At 41.6% G+C, this 17,732-nt stretch overlaps 1 protein-coding gene across 7 annotated transcripts in view; it reads right to left on the bottom strand.

The window, feature by feature from the left end:
* Erc1 (ELKS/RAB6-interacting/CAST family member 1) overlaps positions 1-17,732 on the bottom strand; it is a 327,887-nt gene that overhangs the window by 20,978 nt on the left and 289,177 nt on the right. For 5 of the 7 annotated variants that reach the window (XM_038318227.2, XM_042054451.1, XM_038318230.1 and 2 more), the window contains one exon: positions 9,461-9,649. In XM_038318227.2, the coding sequence (XP_038174155.1) occupies positions 9,461-9,649 (189 nt within the window). Of the gene's footprint in view, positions 1-9,460; positions 9,650-17,732 lie in introns of those variants that run through there. The other 2 variants (XM_038318232.2, XM_038318233.2) reach the window with 1 other exon arrangement.

Raw genomic sequence — 17,732 nt, 5'->3', positions numbered from 1 at the left:
GAATGGAAAATAACATTTAATGTTTGTGTAATTTCAAGAATGCAAAAGAGCTATTTTTGACTATAATCCTCTATAGTCAAATCCCCATTTCCTCTTTGTTTCCTCAACTTAGTGCTAGGGAGTATCATCAGATACAAGGAAAGCGTTTGGGGTTCTAGTGTCCGAAGCCAGTGCTCTGTCAGCTTTGAGCCCCTCCTGTGTTGTCTACTCAGCTCTATGCCACATTCCTTCTCCTCTTCACAGCAGAGCCAGGCAGCCTCCCCAGCACTGGGATACAGGTGTGGGCCACTCTGCCTGACTTTTCAATATGGGTTCTGATGGGGTGGGATCAAATGCAGACCCTTATGCTTGTACAACAGTTCTTTTTTTATACATTAGTTTTCGTTGCCAGATATTTCAGCATCCAACTAGCAAGATACTCTGGAAGAAGAAAAGGCCAGATTGTGTGAGAACATAGCTGAGAAGAAAAGTGAGTCTACTATACTGTGTATTTTCATAAATGTGTCAAGACACATACAGCATGTGCACATTCCTATGCTCAGTTCCGAGGCAGACGCACATTTATCTTCAGGGCTGTGCTATTCTCTGCTAGATCACTAGTCTCGCCTTTCGCAGCCTCTCGTGTGCTGCTGCTCTTAGGGCTTTGGACAAGAGTTCAGAGTTTGAGCTGAAAAAACAAGTTCAGACATCACACAAAGAAGAAAAGCAGATCACAAACAGTGAGGCTGGGAACCAGAACAAAGTCTGTCACCCACCAAGAGCCATTCTTCTTTCTCTTTTCTGTCCCTGCTGTTTCTCAGGCTCTGCCCCCACCAGCTCCTGTGTCCGTTTGTCTCACTTGGGTGGCACAGCAACCAAGGCAAAGCCATCCAAGAGGGAAGAATGGAATGTTGTGTCTGTGGCCAGCGACTGACGAGCCTGAGTGGGGAAGTGACTCCCAGGTTCTGTGCTGAGTGTCGCTCCAGCATGGTTACTCCTGAGTCCACTTCTTTCAGAAGAGGGTAGGATGCGAGTTATCCAGCAATTGGAGAGAATAAATGGAAAAAGAATCCAAGAAGACAAGGATTGAGCCAAGTTTTGAAACAGTATTTCCTGAAAAATAAAAATGCGACCAAGTGCTGGGAACAGGGATTAGAATCCAAGCTCAGTGACCCACAGAGCAGCTGGCTGAAACAAATTCATTCCAGTGTGGTTCGACCCCTGGTGGGAAGCTAGCATTTATGGTGGAAAAATAGAAAAAGAATTTGTACTCTAGGGGAAAAATCCACTTTTAGTGTTTTAGTAGAATCTACCAGTTGAACTGCTTTAACACTTCAAAGGGAGGTTGGAGGTCAGGGTGTGACCTTTAAACAACCAAACACTGACATACAACTAAAAGCAAAGGTATTTAACTATGTCATGTACATGTGTTGATATGAAAATGTATACATGAATGCAGGTGCTAATGGAGGACAGAAGAAAGTGCCAGATCCCCCAGATCAGAAATCACAGGTGGTTGTGAGCTGCCCAATATGGGTACTGTAAGAATGGTATGCTCTTAACTGTAGAGCCAGCTCTCTACCTGCTCAGAGCACAGATCTTAAGTTTGTAAGTGTGTGTGTACACACATGCATACATGTCTCCACATGTGGAGCACACATGCATGTGTGTACGGAGGCTTGAAGACAACTTTGGTGTCATCCCTCAGGAGATGTCCATCTCCATCCACTCTTTTGGTAGTACTGTACTGGGGATTGAACTTAGGGCCTCACAGATGCTAGGCAAGTGTTCTACCAAAGAACTACAGCCCCAGTCTACCTTGGTTTTTAAGAAAATGTTTCTTTTCTCAAAACTTGCTAATTAGGACAGGCTAGCTTCCCAGGAGGCCCTGGGTTCCACTTGCCCCAGCCTCACCACAGCTTGGACTACAATATGTACCACAGCACTTTTCAAACTTATTTTCTATTTTAATATTTTTGTATGTGTGAATGTGTGTATGTATGTATGTATGTATAAATATTGTGTTATGTTTGGGTGTGGATATGGGCATGTCAAACTCAAAGAACAATCTCAGGGGTCCATCTTTTCTTTCCACCTAGTTTGAGACAGAGTCTCTTGTTCACTAAGGCTTACACTGGGCTCACTGGCCCATGAACTTCTGGGGAGTTTCCTGTCTCTGCTGCCTATCTCTCCTAGGAGCATTGGGATGTGCTACAGTATCTAGCTTTATGTGGGTTCTAGGTATGCAAATTCTGGTCCTCACACTTGCGTGCCAAGTATTTTATCCTCTGGACCATCCCCTTAGCCTCATACTTGGTTTTTTCACACAGGCTGTGGATTCCAAACTTAGATCCTCAGTACTTTATCAACAAAGCCACCTCCCTAGCCCTTGTCTCATATTTTTGAGATAGGGTCTTGTATTAGTTTCTTTTCTGTTGTTGTGATGACCAAAAGCAACTTATGGGAGAGAGAACAAGAAGCTGAGAGTTCATAACTCAACCACACGCATAAAACAGAGAGAGCAGACTGATGCAGGATGAGGCTGAATTTAAACTCTTGAAGTTTATCCCTACTGACATACTTCCTCGGCAAAGCTGTACCTTCTAAACCAGTGGTTCTCAGCCTGTAGGTCAAATGACCCTATTACAGAGGTCACAAATCAAATATCCTGCATACTAGATATGATTCATTAACAGTAGCAAAATTACCATTATGAAGTAGCAAAGAAAATAATTTTATGGTTGGGGGTCACACAACATGAGGAACTGTGTTAAGGGGTCACAGCATTAGGAAGGTTGAGTACCACTGCTCTAAACCTTGCCTAGACCACTAACTGGGGACCAAGTATTTAAGAGCTGGAGCCTGTGGGGGACAGTTCTCTTTTTAAAACACCACAGGCAATATTATATCAACCTCTTTACTTTTTGGAATGCTTGAAATAGTTCATAAAAAGTAACATGCGTATGCCTAGGGAGATGGCTCAGCAGTTAAAGTGCTTGTCCTGCAGGGAAGAGGACTAGAATTTGGATGCACAGAATCCACATGAATGCTGGGTGCCTAGGCAACCCATCTGTACTTCCAGCCTCTGAAGAGGATCCCGTAAGCTGGCTAGAGAGACTCACTGTGTAGGTCAGCTCTGGGTTTGACTAAGAAATCCTGTCTTAGAAAAATAAGTGGAAGACAAATCACAAAACAGGGCCAATATCAACCTAAAGACACACACACACACACACACACCTGAAAAAGGAAAAAATAAAAATGTGATGTCTGGGTAAGGTATTATACACCTTAAATCTTAGCACTTGGAGGGAGGCAAGAGGATCTTGAGTTCAAGGCCTTCCTCATGTACAAAATGAGTTCAAGGACTGCCTAGACGATGTCTTTGCAAGCAAGCATAGTGATACAACCACACACAGATAGGAAAGATTTGAGGACAAAACTGGAAACAGAAAATAAACAAAACCTAATAATAGCAAGTGAAAAGTTTCACAGGAAAACCTTTTAGAATTTGCTGCAAATAATTTTGATGACTCCATTTTTATGTTCTCTGAATCACAGCACTGACAGAGACTAACAGGAAGTTCAAAATAAAGTCCACATAGGACTAGAAATACAGGATCATAATTTCCCATGCTTAGAGAGTAAGAGAAACATTCCCGTTGGGGAAGTTCTTAGTAAAGCATCACCTGAAAACAGTGGCAATGACAACAGGGACACCTGGCGTCTGGCCGCGCAGTCTTACGCAATTAACCCCATTGAAAAGTGAAGGAACAGGGTGTTAGGGAACTAAGATCAAGGTTGGGTATGGTGGCACACACCTTTACTGTGAGGCAGAGAGAGGTACGTGGAGTGTTATAGGTTTAGGTTAGCCTGGTCTTTACAGTAAGCTCCAGATCAGTCAGGGCTATGAGATCTTGTCTTAAAAACAGCAGCAGCAGCAGCAAAAACAAAAACCAAACAAACAAAAGAAAAGGAAAACTAAGTTCAAAGAGGCAAACTTAGCCACCACTAATAGCATATGGTGCTGAGGTGCATGTGCCTGCTCCTTCCATGTACCTTCTGTCCAGTTTTATTCAAGCTAATCTCTCAGACCCCAAGAAAACACCAAAGTGAGTCATGACATATGCCAGCATTTAGGAGGTGGTAGCAGGTGGATCTCTGAGTTCAAGGTCAGCCTGGTCTACAAAGTGAGTTCCAGGACAGCCAGGACTACACAGAGAAACCCTGTTTTAAAAAAACAAAAAGCAAAACAAACAAAAGAATTATCTGATGAGAGACAGATCCAGACTCTGGGTCTGATCCACCTGACCTCACTATTGTTCATTGTTCTGTAATGGTGTGTGTATGTGTGTTTTAAGATGGCAGAACCATTACTTTAAATATGTCCATTGAGTTTTGTTTCTATTTGGTCAAAAGAGATTTTTCAAGTCAAGATAGCAGAAGGAACACTACCACATGCAGTGTGAATACAGTTTGCTGCACCTGAAGCTTAGGTTGCAATTTAATCCCTATTAAAAGAGAAAAGGTAAAGCTAGATGGGAATTTCCAGAGGTAAGTGCTCCCCTCGCCTGAATTAGCTTACTCACACACTAATAGGTTAACGGATTAATACATTATTCCCAGAGTGGCTTTGCTATCAAAGCCAGTTTTGGAAGGTGATCTCTTGTGATCAATCTCCTGTGATTGCTCTCTCTTGCCATATACTGCACTGCCTGGGGATATTGCCAGCAAGAAAGCCACCACCAGATGCAGGCCCTTGACCTTGGACCAGAACTGTAAAATAAACTTTTCTTTATGATTTGCCTAAGTAGTGATATTGTGCTTCTAGCAAGAGAAAAGTAGATGAAGATAAACATCTTGTTTCTTTTATAAATTTTCTTTTTAAAAGACAGAATCATTCTGTAGTACAGGCTGGCCTGGAACTAGGTGAGTAAACCAGGGTGGTCTTGAATTCATTGTAATTGGCTTGTGTCTAAGCCTCCTGAACGCGAGAACCACAGCTGAGAACCACTGTGCCTAGCATGTCTTTCTACTGAATCAAATTCAAGGGCATAATTTGATTTTCATGATATTTTTCTTTGAGGGCACTAGAAGGTACATACCTTGTTTTCCTCTGGCTTTTCAGGCGACTCTTGCTGACCAGGATTACGTTATTGATAAAGTTTCCCCACTTTGGCTGGACTGTGACAGTCCTGTAACTGCAGTTGGTTTGGTTTCTCTACATTCTTGTCTCTCCTAGTAATGGCCAGCTAGGAAATAAGTTTATGGCCACCCGACACTCTTTTAACTGACTACTCACTGTTGCCCCAGCAACTGGAAAACTTTCAACCTTCTTCCCCACCCCCTTCCTCTAAAGTACATTAAGAAGGGACTCTCGCTCTACCATGTGGACCTCCACCAGCTGCTGCTCTTCTAGAATAGTCTTATAAAAGAGGACAATTTGTCTCAGTATTCTTGAACCCAAAACTGAACCCTTTTAGTTCTCACTTTCTTTTCTTCTTCTCCTCCTCCTTCTGTTTTTTTTTTTTTCCTTCCAAGACAGGGTTTCTCTGTGTAGCCCTGGCTGTCCTGGAACTCCCTCTCTAGACCATACTGGCCTCTAACTCAGAGACCCACCTGCTTCTGCCTTCCAAGCAAGCACAGGCCCAGTTCTCCCTTTTTGTCTAGGGAAGTACAAATTTCCTTTACTTACTTAGAAGTGCTCAAAACTGAAGAAGTATGCACTGAATTATTTTCTTTTTCTTTCTTTCTTTCTTTCTTTCTTTCTTTCTTTCTTTCTTTCTTTCTTTCTTTTTTTTTTTTTGGTTTTTCGAGACAGGGTTTCTCTGCAGCTTTAGAGCCTGTCCTGGAGCTAGCTCTTGTAGACCAGGCTGGTCTCGAACTCACAGAGATCCGCCTGCTTCTGCCTCCCGAGTGCTGGGATTAAAGGCGTGCGCCACCACCGCCCGGCTTCTGAATTATTTTCAAAATCTGTTTTTTTTTATGCAGTCTGTAAAGAAACGAATGACAAACAGGGCTACAACTGTCTACAAAAGGAGACACTTAAGGTCTCTGATAAAAAAAGCTTTGCATAAGAGCCATAAATGTGTACTAACTTTGTACCAACATGAGAAGATACTGGGAACCTTAAATACCATTTGTCTTATGTGTATTTTCTTCATTTACCTTGCAAACTGACAACAGACCTCGTACCTAAGAAGCCAGTTCTGCTGAGGACACATAAAGTGCTAGTGAACACTGCAACCCAACAACAAGGGGTGGATTACCCGGGAAGTAACAACTTGCAGAGTCACAGAGAGAAGTGGTAACTAAGTAAACTGAATTTATGGCGATCAGCTTGCTCGAGTAGTGATGTAACGGGCTTGACAAAGCAGAGGGAAAGAAAGGAATGCGGACATGAAGGTGCGAAGGAAGGAAAACAATGATGTTTTAAACAGGAACAAGACCATTTTTGTATTGTATTGTTTTTTTTGAGACAAAGTCTTGCTCTAGCCCCAGCTAGCCTGGAACCTGTGCTAATTCTCCTATCTTTGTGCTTCCTTAAATTCTAAAGGTCAGAACACAGGTCAATTTGATGGGACAGAATTACTTTCTCACTGGCCGTCACCAAGGGTTAACTCAAGCTAGTTCTACCCAATGGTCTTTTTCATGCTTTGTTATAATCGAGACAGATTCAAACACTGTCTCAAGAGAAAACAGTTTGAGTGACCATGAACTTCTGATCTTTCTGTCTCCACCACCCAGGTGCTGGGTTACAAGCATGCGCCACCACGTCAGTGTTCTAATGGTCCTTTAGTCTAGAACCTTACCAGTATGTTCTAATAAGTCGTGCTTTGTAAAGACACCTGAAAGATTTATGACACTAACTTGACCCATGCCTTTTCTTCAGTGGTTACTGTTTCAACATGAAGCCCTACAACAGGTTAACTTTCTGGGTCGGTCCTCTGTGGTCAGAACAAGTGACTCTCAATCAGACAGCACTTCCTTAAGGGCTACAAACACCTGCTGGGACTATCTGGTTAACAATCTTGAACCTAGATAAAGAATGGTGGTTATTGGGTAGGATAGGGATAGAGGAGATGGTGGAACAAGAATTCAAAATTTCATCTAGGAATAAGTTCAGAGATCTACTGCACAACCATCTCTCCTAGTAAGAATGAAGATACTCCTTTTTCCTCTTTTACTCATGTAGGTGTGTGCATGGGTGTGAGTGCATGAATATGCATGTGGAGGGCTGAGATCAACACTGGGAGTCTTCCTTACTAGTTTTTTGCTTTATTCTTTGAGGCAGGGTCTTCAGTGAAACCCAGAGCATATTAATACAACTAGTCTTGTTAGCTAGCTTGCTACTGGCTCTCTGAGGCCAGGATTATGGAGGGCTGCCACAACTAGCATTTATACGGATTCTGGGGATCTAAACTCCAGGCTTCTTGCTTGCAGGGCAAACACTGTACCACTGAGCCAAAACCCCAGTTCAAGAATGAATATATACTAAAGAGACACTCATGTCCTTTCCTTTGATTATCACACCATTGAAAACAATGTTCTCCAAGGAATTGGAATTTTCCCAGAAATCTCATTTTGCAAAAAAAAAAAAAAAAAAAAAAAAAAGGCTGAAATTTGGTGTCAAACAGCGAACTTGTCTCCTGAAAAAAGATTTTACATAGCTCTGACAGTGATAGGAAGAAGCATACTTTACCTCTTCTTTTTTTTTTTTTTAACTACTTTTGTGTACCTCTTGCCTTGTATTTAAGCCTAACTCTCATGTAGAGATCCAAAAGATGGACTGAAGGAAAGGGATATCTTTGGAACTCTGTTCTTTTCAATGTGGCCAAACTAAATCAATCTCCCTTTTTTGCTTTTCGCTATTACTCGTCTGTTTAATTGGCTCATTGAGGATCTGTAGCCAAGCCTGGCGCACTAGGGTTTCCAGGGTTCAGGCTCTGACCCTCACACTTCCAGTAATACAACAATGATTACTGTCAATAACAATATAACATGGCCAGGAGAAGTATTTTATGTTTCTTTCATCCTCCCCCACAAAACCACGGAGTGATCACTGGAGGGGAGCCAGGAGAGGGTGGAGACCAACCTGGCTGAGGTCGATCCTCTGGGCCCTTGTCTGTGGGACTCTTCCTTCTCCAAGGAAGGTGTGCTATTTCTCTCCAACCCATCACGTCCAGCCCTTCCTCCACCAAAGCTTTGGCTGAAGGAGGGAGAATATTGCTTTGTGGAATGGATGCTATAAGGCATCCATTTTCTGGACTAATTTAACATTGCTTTAGTTTGGAGAAGGGGACCAAAAAGGAGTCCAAAGTGGAACTGAGATAGATTTGAAAGACCAATCTGAGGATAACTCTCCCCGTTTCGACCGAGTTCTGTGAGAACTGAGGTGTCCATTTTGAAGACTTTGACTACCACACATCTACTGCTTACCTGCTGTTGCTATCTTGGGGTCCCAAAACCCCCAACCTCCCCTTGTAGTATCTACCTCCAGCCCTAGCTTCAAGCTGTTCCTTTGACAGCTTGAAGGTTTGAATGTGTCCCAGATCCTGGGGTAGAAGGCTGTGCTAACTAGATCCCAGCTCTCCCAAGAGAGACCCAGAAGAATTAGGTTATAGGTCTCCTTAGCCACACTTCCCAGCGGTTGATACAGAATCAGGCTGTAGGTTGGTCCTCTTAGCCACACTTCCCAGCGGTTGATACAGAATCAGGCTGTAGGTTGGTCCTCTTAGCCACACTTCCCAGTGGTTGATACAGAATTAGGCTATAGGTTGGTCCCCTTAGCCACACTTCCCAGCTGTTGGTATCCAGAATGCATTTACAATGAAGACCACCCCTCTGGTGGCCACTGAGGAGTATGCAGAACAGAAGCATGAGGAAGAGGACATTCATGAGTACATTAACCTGAAATTCTAACTTTGGTAAAATCAACCTTCACCAAAAAAATTTTAAAGGTGGGTAATACATGTTTAACTGAGCACATATTTCAAAAATAATGTTATGCATACTGTCTGTTGACCTGAAAATAAATAAAAATTATAAACCAGTCAGAAATGATATTGGGGACCTAAAGAGATGGCTCAGTTGGTAAAGTGCTGCTGTACAAGTCTGAGGATCCCCAGCCCTATGTAAAAAGCTGGGTGTGGCGGTGTGTTCATGTAATCCCAGCACTGGGAAGGGAGAGCAGGAGGAACCCTGGGGCCCACAGATCAGCCATACTAGCCAAAGTAGTGAGCTTCAGGCCAGCGACAGACACTAACTGAAAAAAGATAAAGGCTGATGGCTCTTGAGAAATGACATGTAAGGGTGACCTCTGTCCTCCATGTGTACGTGCACATATACCCACGCTTGCTATATACACATCTTCACATCGCAATGCACACACACGCTCACACACACAGTACCTAGAACCATGTCCTTACCCCTAAACACTACCCATCCAGACATATGCCTGGGCCACATCTTAAGCAAGACCTACCTGCTCCTGGGTCATCTTCTGCAGCTCACTCTCCCAAGCTGCCTGGTCATCATCTGCATTATAAGAAGCTGGTGGAGTGAGTCCACGAAGGATTAAGGGGTCTCGGTCATGGCAGAGGGCTGTCAGGTGTCCAATATACAACTTTAACTTGCTTCTATTTTGGTCAAGTTCTAAGAGGGGCTGAATGATCTGAGGTTGAAAAAAAAGGAGGAAAGTCAAGGTTAATCTGAAATGAGAAGTTCAAATATTCTTTATGCTCCCCAAACCAAGCCAAACTGCAATCTTTATAATTATAAAGAGACACAGTGCTATTTACTGAGACGTGAGGAGGGATTATGGCTGAGCATACTGGTACCAGATAGAGTACTCTGCAGTGAGGCAGGAGATGGACACAGGGCTCTATTATTTTTATGTGGATGCGACTGTCATGGCATGTGTGGGGACAAAGGACAACTGTGGGCGTCCATTATTTCCTTTCACTATGTGGGTCCTGGGATTGAACTCAGGTCTTCAGGCTTGGTGGTATCTTTAATGTCAAGTCATTTTGCCAGTCCAGACTAGCTTGTTTTTACAGAGATGTTGTTCCTGCTGCCTAAAGCCTCCAGTGACCCCACAAGCACTCTGTGTACTTTGTTATGAGCAGATTTCAAAAGACTGCTAGTGAAAACTGCTCATCTGAAAGCCTGGGTAACATATTTCACGTAAGTCCTCTACCTCCCAGAATGGAAGAAAAATTCAGTCTCTGGAAAAGGTGCGTGTTGTTCTTGGCTGAGACCTGTGATGAGATAACTCATTACTAAGTCTGTCTCATTCTGGCCGAGTTCCCCTCATTCATTTCTCAGAGCCTATCTATTCTTTCTCTGCAAACAGTGACTGGTAGATCTCTACACAACACCAAGTACCTGACTTACAGCCAAAGCCTGAAGTCCTCACTTGTAACACTGGCTCTGCATTTTTCTTAAGAGATCTCCTATACATTTTTTTCCTTTCTGGTTCCCTTTGTCCCAGGTGAGTAACTATTTCTTGGATTCTCTTTGGGAGTATACTGAATGATGGCTTCTGTTCCATGTTACATGTGACAGCTTTGGGGACAAAACTCTGGCCAGGTATTGGCAGCAGTGGGGTCACAGTCCAAGGTGATCAGAAAGATTCAGTCTAAGTTTTGCATTACAGTATGCAGCTTGAACAACAAGTGCGAAATTAATGTCAGCCACAGGAGCTGCAGGTCCTTGACAAGAGTTCCCAGGGCTTACACCCAGAAAGGCCTGACATTTTTCTATTACTAAGACACCTCTATCACATCTCATGAATAAGGGACTAGATCATTTTCAAATAGAAAGAAACAAGGTCTGGTATTCATTTGAACACGGACACCAATTTCTCCATGAATCCCACAGGAAAAAAAAATATTTACCTCAAGTTTAAGATGATATAGATAGTGGCCTGGCTAGACAAGTCACAGGAGAGTGGATCAGTTTAAGATGATATAGACAGTGGGCTGGCTAGACGAATCACAGGAGAGCGAGTCAGTTTAAGATGATATAGACAGTGGGCTGGCTAGACGAACCACAGGAGAGCGAGTCAGTTTAAGATGATATAGACAGTGGGCTGGCTAGACGAATCACAGGAGAGCGAGTCAGTTTAAGATGATATAGATAGTGGGCTGGCTAGACAAACCACAGGAGAGCGAGTCAGTCTGGCACCGCTCTAGTTTATTCACACACACACCCCTGGTTTAAAGGGAATGACTGAACATTAAAGTACTGTTGGGTAAGGCTCACAGGCTTTCCAAGAGACCCCTGGTCAGCAGGCTCCTGTAGCAGTTCTGAACCAGCATTTCCCATCTATGACGGGAGATCAAGATAGCCAGTCAGAGAAGGAAGATGTCCCAGTCAAAGCAGAGGTTTAGAAAGCAAAGATTCAGATAGTTCTTCACAAACCACACCAACACCTCAAAAAGAATTGTGTTTCATTTCCGACTTCTAATGCATGCTCACTGTGGAAAGAATAGAGATTGAGAAAGGCTAGGCATGGTGGTACATGCCTGTTAATACCAGCACTCAGGAGTCTGAGGGAGGAAGATCATGAGTGCGTTGGCGACTCTTATGTCAACTTGACAGGGGCTAGAGTTATCTGAAGGGAGGAAGTCTCAACTTAGAAAACAGCTCTATAGAATGAAGCAGTAGGATATTCTCTTTAAGTAGTGATTGGTGGAGGAGGACCTGGCCCATTGTGGGTGGTTCCATTCCTGGGCTGGTGGTCTTGGGTTCTATAAGAAAGCAAACTGAGCAAAGCCATGGGAGCAAGCCAGTAAGCAGCACTCGTCCATGGTTTCTACATCAGTTCCTGCTCTCAGGATCCTGCTCCTTTTGAGTTTATGTCCTGACTTCCTTCAGTGATGAATAGTGATGTGGAAGTGTGAGCCAATAAACTTTTTCTTACCCAAATTGCTTTTGGTCATGGTGTGCTGCAGCAATAGAAACCCCAACTAAGATAGCGAGTTTGCAACAGTATGACCATGTCTCAAAAATAAATAAATATTTTCTATCCAACTCATATTATAGGTAGAATACAGTTATACAAAATAATGGGGTTCCTTTGTGATCTTTCCTCACCCCCCTACCACAGTACTGAGAATCGAACCAAGGACCTTGCACACATTAGCCAAGAGCTACTTAGCTATTTCTCCAGCTCTTGCTTTATTCTGTTTTGAGACAGTACCATATTAGGTTGTCTTAGGTTGGCCTTGAACTTGCAATGATCCTCCTGTCTCAGCCTCCTATGCCACTAGGTCTGTGATATTGTCACATATATATGTAATAGATATTGATAATACTGATCTCCTAACCTTCCCTTCTTTCTGATGGTCTTCCCTCTGCTTTCACATCTTCCCCACTTCCCACACCTCTTGAGTCCACATCCAAGGAAAAACATGCAGTGTGTGTGTGTGTTTGTGTGTGTGTGTGTATATATAAACACATATGTATATACCCACACATATATGCTTATGTGTATATACCTCTATATATTAAATTGGGAAAAAGTTAAAAATGGACTTTTCAAGATATATTTGTTATAATCAAAAGGTAACATCCAAATATGAATGTTTTCACCATTCTATGTTTATCAAATTTTATAGAATGTGTCTATGAGTGGTGGTGGTAATTGAACCCAGGGAGGCATACATATTAGGCAAGTGCCCTATCATTGAGCTATATTCTTTATTTTTAATATAAAATTTGAGAAAGGGTCTTGCTACATTATTCTAGCTGGTCTTGAACTTGAGATCCTCCTGCCTCAGCCTTGGAAGTAGCTGTGATAATGACTATATAACCAGGCCCAGTTCTACAGTTATAAATTTTAAGGAAAATAAATTATGAAAGGAGAGATTTTTTTTGTACTAGCTGAGAGCTGTTTCTTAGAAGATTTGTTGTAATAGCTTCTCTAACTAACTGGTTTCAGGGGCCAGCTTCTGATTGCACTAGGAGAGGGGGGGGCAATGGTTTGAAGGTGTTTGTTTAAACTTTATTTTTACTTAGCTAAATAACTAGTGGGCTTTTGAAAGACTGAGAAATCATTTTTGTATTCTTCAGAATGGAGTAAAGGAAGATTCTACAATATTCCATGTGTATGGTTTGTTACCTATGAGATCTAAACACACAGGTCATCTGACATTTCAATACCACAATAGAAAAAAATAAAAACACTCCCTACTTTACTGCATCCAGTCAACTAAGAGGGCCTGTTCTTCTCTTCTTACTCTATTCTTGGGTTATTTGTTTGTTTGGCTTGTTTTGTCTTGAGACAGGGACTCCCACTATAAGCAAGTTGAAAAAGGATGCCATGTGGGACCCACAAATATCATCTGTCCACATACAACTTCAATACATTATGATACTTGATGCAGAACTTGTGATCCTCCTGCTTCAGCTTCCTGAATGCTGGGAGGTCAGCTCCACTAAACTAGGCTCCATGCTGTCCTAAGTCAGGGTTAGACCCGGTTACAACCCTCTGAGAAGTTATCCAGATGAAAAAGTGCTGAGTATTACTATAACCTAAATTACTTGCCCTCAGGAAAATAAATTATATTGTTTGGAAGATGGCTTTTAAAATTACATTTACTTATTTGTGTGCTTGTGACATGATAAGCATGATAACATGACAAGGCCAGAGGACAACTTGAGTGGGTTAGTTCTCCCCTTCCACCATGGGGGTCTTGGGGATTGACTGAACTCAGATCAGCAGGCTTGGCGGCAAGTGTCTTTATGTGCTGAACTATTTCTGCTCTTTCAGAAGACTGAAGTTTGGTTCTCAGTACTGATGTTAGGAAGCTCACAACTGCCTGTAATTCCCACTTCAGGGGACCTGATGTCCTTGTGTACACACACACACACACACACACACACACACACACACACCAAAAAACCCCACAAAAAAACAAAAAAAAAAACAAACAAAAACCCTTAAAAGTTCCTATATATGTGTCAGTCACTCTCAGTCTTCCTGGAAACTTACTTTTATATCTACTGTGAGTCTTCTGTTGCTGCTCACAGTTTTTGAATTGGCTCTAAAATCTGTGTTCTTTTTAGCTGCTGACATCTTCAGAGAAAGAGTTAGCTGTTCATGTATATGGTGGTTTGAAAATAAATGGCTCCCAAAAGGAGTGGCACTATTAGGAGGTGTGGCCTTGTTGGAATAGTAGGACCTTGTTGGAGGAAGTATGTGGGGGGGAGGGATGAGCTTTGAGGTCTCCTATGCTCAAGCTACATCCAGTGATACAGACCACTTCCTGTTGTCTGCAAGTCAAGATGTAGGACACTCAGCTACTTCTTCAGCACCATGTCTGCCTGAATACAACCATGTCACACCATAATGATAATGGACTGAATCTCTGAAAAGGTAAGTCACCGACATTAAATGGTTTTCCTTTATAAGAGTTGTCATGGTCATAGTATCTCTTCACATCAATAGAAATGTTAACTAAGACAGTATATTAACCACTTATATATTAGTGGGTAGTTGTGAATCCTTGTTGAACTACTGTGCACTGCCTTTCAGGTAGAATTTATCAGGAAAGTCCCACAATTAACTGACAAGACTCAGACCCCAGGAATACTCCTGGCTCACTGGCATTCTAGAATAGAGAGGCCCAGCAGAGAGCTAAATTCTGAGAACCAAAGGAAGCAAGAAAATAACACTCACCAATTTTACGTTTCTTCCCTCTGAGCTATCCTCCTGATCAATACTGTAGTTATCAGAGAAGTCAAGGATGGAGTGTTAAATTCTTTGCAAAGTTGTGGAGCTATATATTACATTCTCACTTAAAGCAGCTCATTTATGAAAGAGTTGTTTAAAAATACAGAAAAACTATTCTTGTGGAATAATCTTTTTGTACACTGTGAAGATGTGTTGCTTTCATTGGTTTAATAAAGAGCTAAATGGCCAACAGCTAGGCAGGAAGAGGTTAGGTGGGACTCATAGACAGGGAGAAAATAGTGGGATGAAGATGAGAGGAGCCAGGAGGTGCAAGGAGAGGGAAGATGAACTTGCCTTGTTAAAGAAAGTTACCGAGCTGTTATAGATCATAGGTTAAAAATATGGGTTAATTTAAGTTGTAAGATCTAGTAAGTAACAAGTCTAAGCTATTGACCAATCATTTATAATTAATAAGCTGTCTCTGGGTGGTCTTTTGGGAGCTGGCTGGTAGAGCAGAAGATTATGCATACACTCTGTACTATTTTTATTAAATTGATCGGATATATTGCCTATCAAATCATAATTAATGAAAGGAAAAAATTTAATTCAGTTTAGCACTTAGTGAATGCCTGAGTGGTATGTTGTATTCTAGCCAATGGGAATATATGATGATGTAGTTCTACTGTTTATTAAAAGAACTTATGAGATGAGTGATTAATGTTTGGGTAAATATAACAGTTGAACTATATAATAGATTCATCTTTGTTTTAGCCTTTAGTTTTGTAACTGATGTCAAGAACTCTTAGATTGCTAAATAAATCATCTTGCCTTGGTAGAGATTTAGTCTGACTTAGTCTTCAAATATGTTTATGAAATCCAACAAGCTTTTTATTTTTAATCCTCTGGGATGCAACCTTTGAAACAATGTGCCTTGCCGTCTGAAGCACAAGCCAAATGATTAATGGATTCCCTAAACATTGGTGTTGTAGTCATTCCTTAGCTAATCCTAACAAATAGAAAAACAAGAAAGTTTAGAATAACCCTCACTTTATACATTTTTTACAAGAAATATATTGGACAGAAGAATATGCCGGAAAGTTTGGACTGCACTTCAGCTTAGCTGAAAGGATACTACAGTCACTTATATCTAAAGTTAAGTCAATAAACTTTAACATTTCAAAATACAAAAATAAAAAAGGCTAACACAACAGAAATTAAAGTAAGAAAGCCCAGAGCCCTGAGTCCCAGCCCTCACTTCCTAACACTTTCCATCTGCTCTGGTTGACTCTCACACATCACACACTGTAACCATCATGCATTTACTATCCACAACAATTTAAAAAAATCTCCCAGGAATGCTTAAATTATGAGATAAATCCCTTTGTTTCAATTTGATGCTTACTATGATAAAGGAGAGAAATTCCCAGAATGTTTATCCTATTATGAATGTTTACCAAGGACTTAGCTTATTAGCTTTGGCTACACAGGGCCCTTTCGGCCCTCAGTACCTTTGGGAATGACCTAGTATTGCCATGTGTTTAATTAATAAGAGACATTCTACCACTACCACCTGTTCAAATGATAAAGTTTCTGGACTAGAAAGTCACTGGGACCTTGTCATCCTCTCTGCAGAGAGGGGAGATGAGAAGGACATTGAACACACTGGGACAAGAAAGAGCTCAGATCCAGGGTCCCATGTGTCAAAGGATGGACAAACATATTAGAAATCTTAATTAATTAATTTTGAGACAGGGTCTTACTATGTAGCTCTGGCTGTCCTAGAACTCCCTATGTAGAGCAGGCCGGTCTCAAACCCACCTGTCTCTGCTTCCAAACTGCTGGGATTAAAGGTGTGTACCACCATGCCTACTCATAAGAGCTAGAAATCTTATGAGTAACAAATACCTGGCTCTAAAAGTACAAAGTTTCTCTGAAGACCTCAGATATAAAGGGCTTTATGAGCCTTTAAAATGTAAGTTTGTCTACAAAAACTGCAAAAAATTACACATTTTTTAAATAAGATGTATGGAAATCATTTTTGAAGGTAAATCATTATTTCCTCTTAGTTTTTTGGTTCACAAATCTGCTACAAGCTTTGCCCCAAGAAAGCATCACCACTTCAGAAAAAAAGCACAGCGCTCCCTATTCCCCGACTCTGTACTCAACACTGTAAGGAGGTGGGAAATGGGGCTTAGGGGGTAATCGATCTTGCATCTTCACTGCAAGGCTGCTACTTGCATTCTGCTTATTATCTTTCATGCAGCTTAAAGTGATAATACCTTATGTGTTATAATAAATTAAATGTATGGGAAGGACAGGGAAAAAGTCAGCATCTGCCCACTAGTGAAGGAAGGGACTCTGGCGAGCACATCAATTGTCTATATATGTGCTCACGAGGCATGCTGAGGCTGTAGGAATCACAGTACTTACTTTAATACAGTCATTTACCAAGGAATGGGCTGATATCCATACACAGATGAGGGCTATATGATAAATGTGGCATTAAGTGAAGAAAATGCCCCATTTAAGGGCACAGGTTAGCTATTAAAGACCACCACACAAAAGTGTGTGTAGAACACACTCTAAAGGGATGATCAGACGAGAAATGAGACTGATAATGACAATAATAATATTGTCGCAGTAGTGAATAATAACAATACGAAGCAAACCAAAACCCAAGAAAGCTACACAGCCTACTAGTCTCAGAACATCAGGAGTAGAAGTGTTCCAAAATTCTTTCCTGCTGTGAAGAGCTAAAAAAGATGACAGAATCTTTAGTTCAGCCTTGGCTTGAGGCTTACCTTTCTATAATAGGCCATTTACTGTGTTTTAGCTGAAAACGAGTAGAGGAGTTAAAGAATAGCATGTATTTATGCTTATCAAATAGCAAAGTTCCAAAGGAGCAGAGCAATAAAATGACTCTTAATGACATATTTGTATACACATAGATCAGAGCACCACTCAGTCCTTATCAGGAAGCTGCTTCTTGCAGTAGATGGGAATTAACACAGAGACCCACAAATAGATAATGTGTAGAGAATAAGACACTTTGAAAGACCTAGTTTTAAGTGGGATG

The sequence above is a fragment of the Arvicola amphibius genome, chromosome 2 (assembly GCF_903992535.2).
Source record: "Arvicola amphibius chromosome 2, mArvAmp1.2, whole genome shotgun sequence".
NCBI classification, from domain to species: Eukaryota; Metazoa; Chordata; class Mammalia; order Rodentia; family Cricetidae; genus Arvicola; species Arvicola amphibius.
Note: the sequence above shows the minus strand (reverse complement) of the source record. Positions and strands in the feature narration are given on the sequence as shown.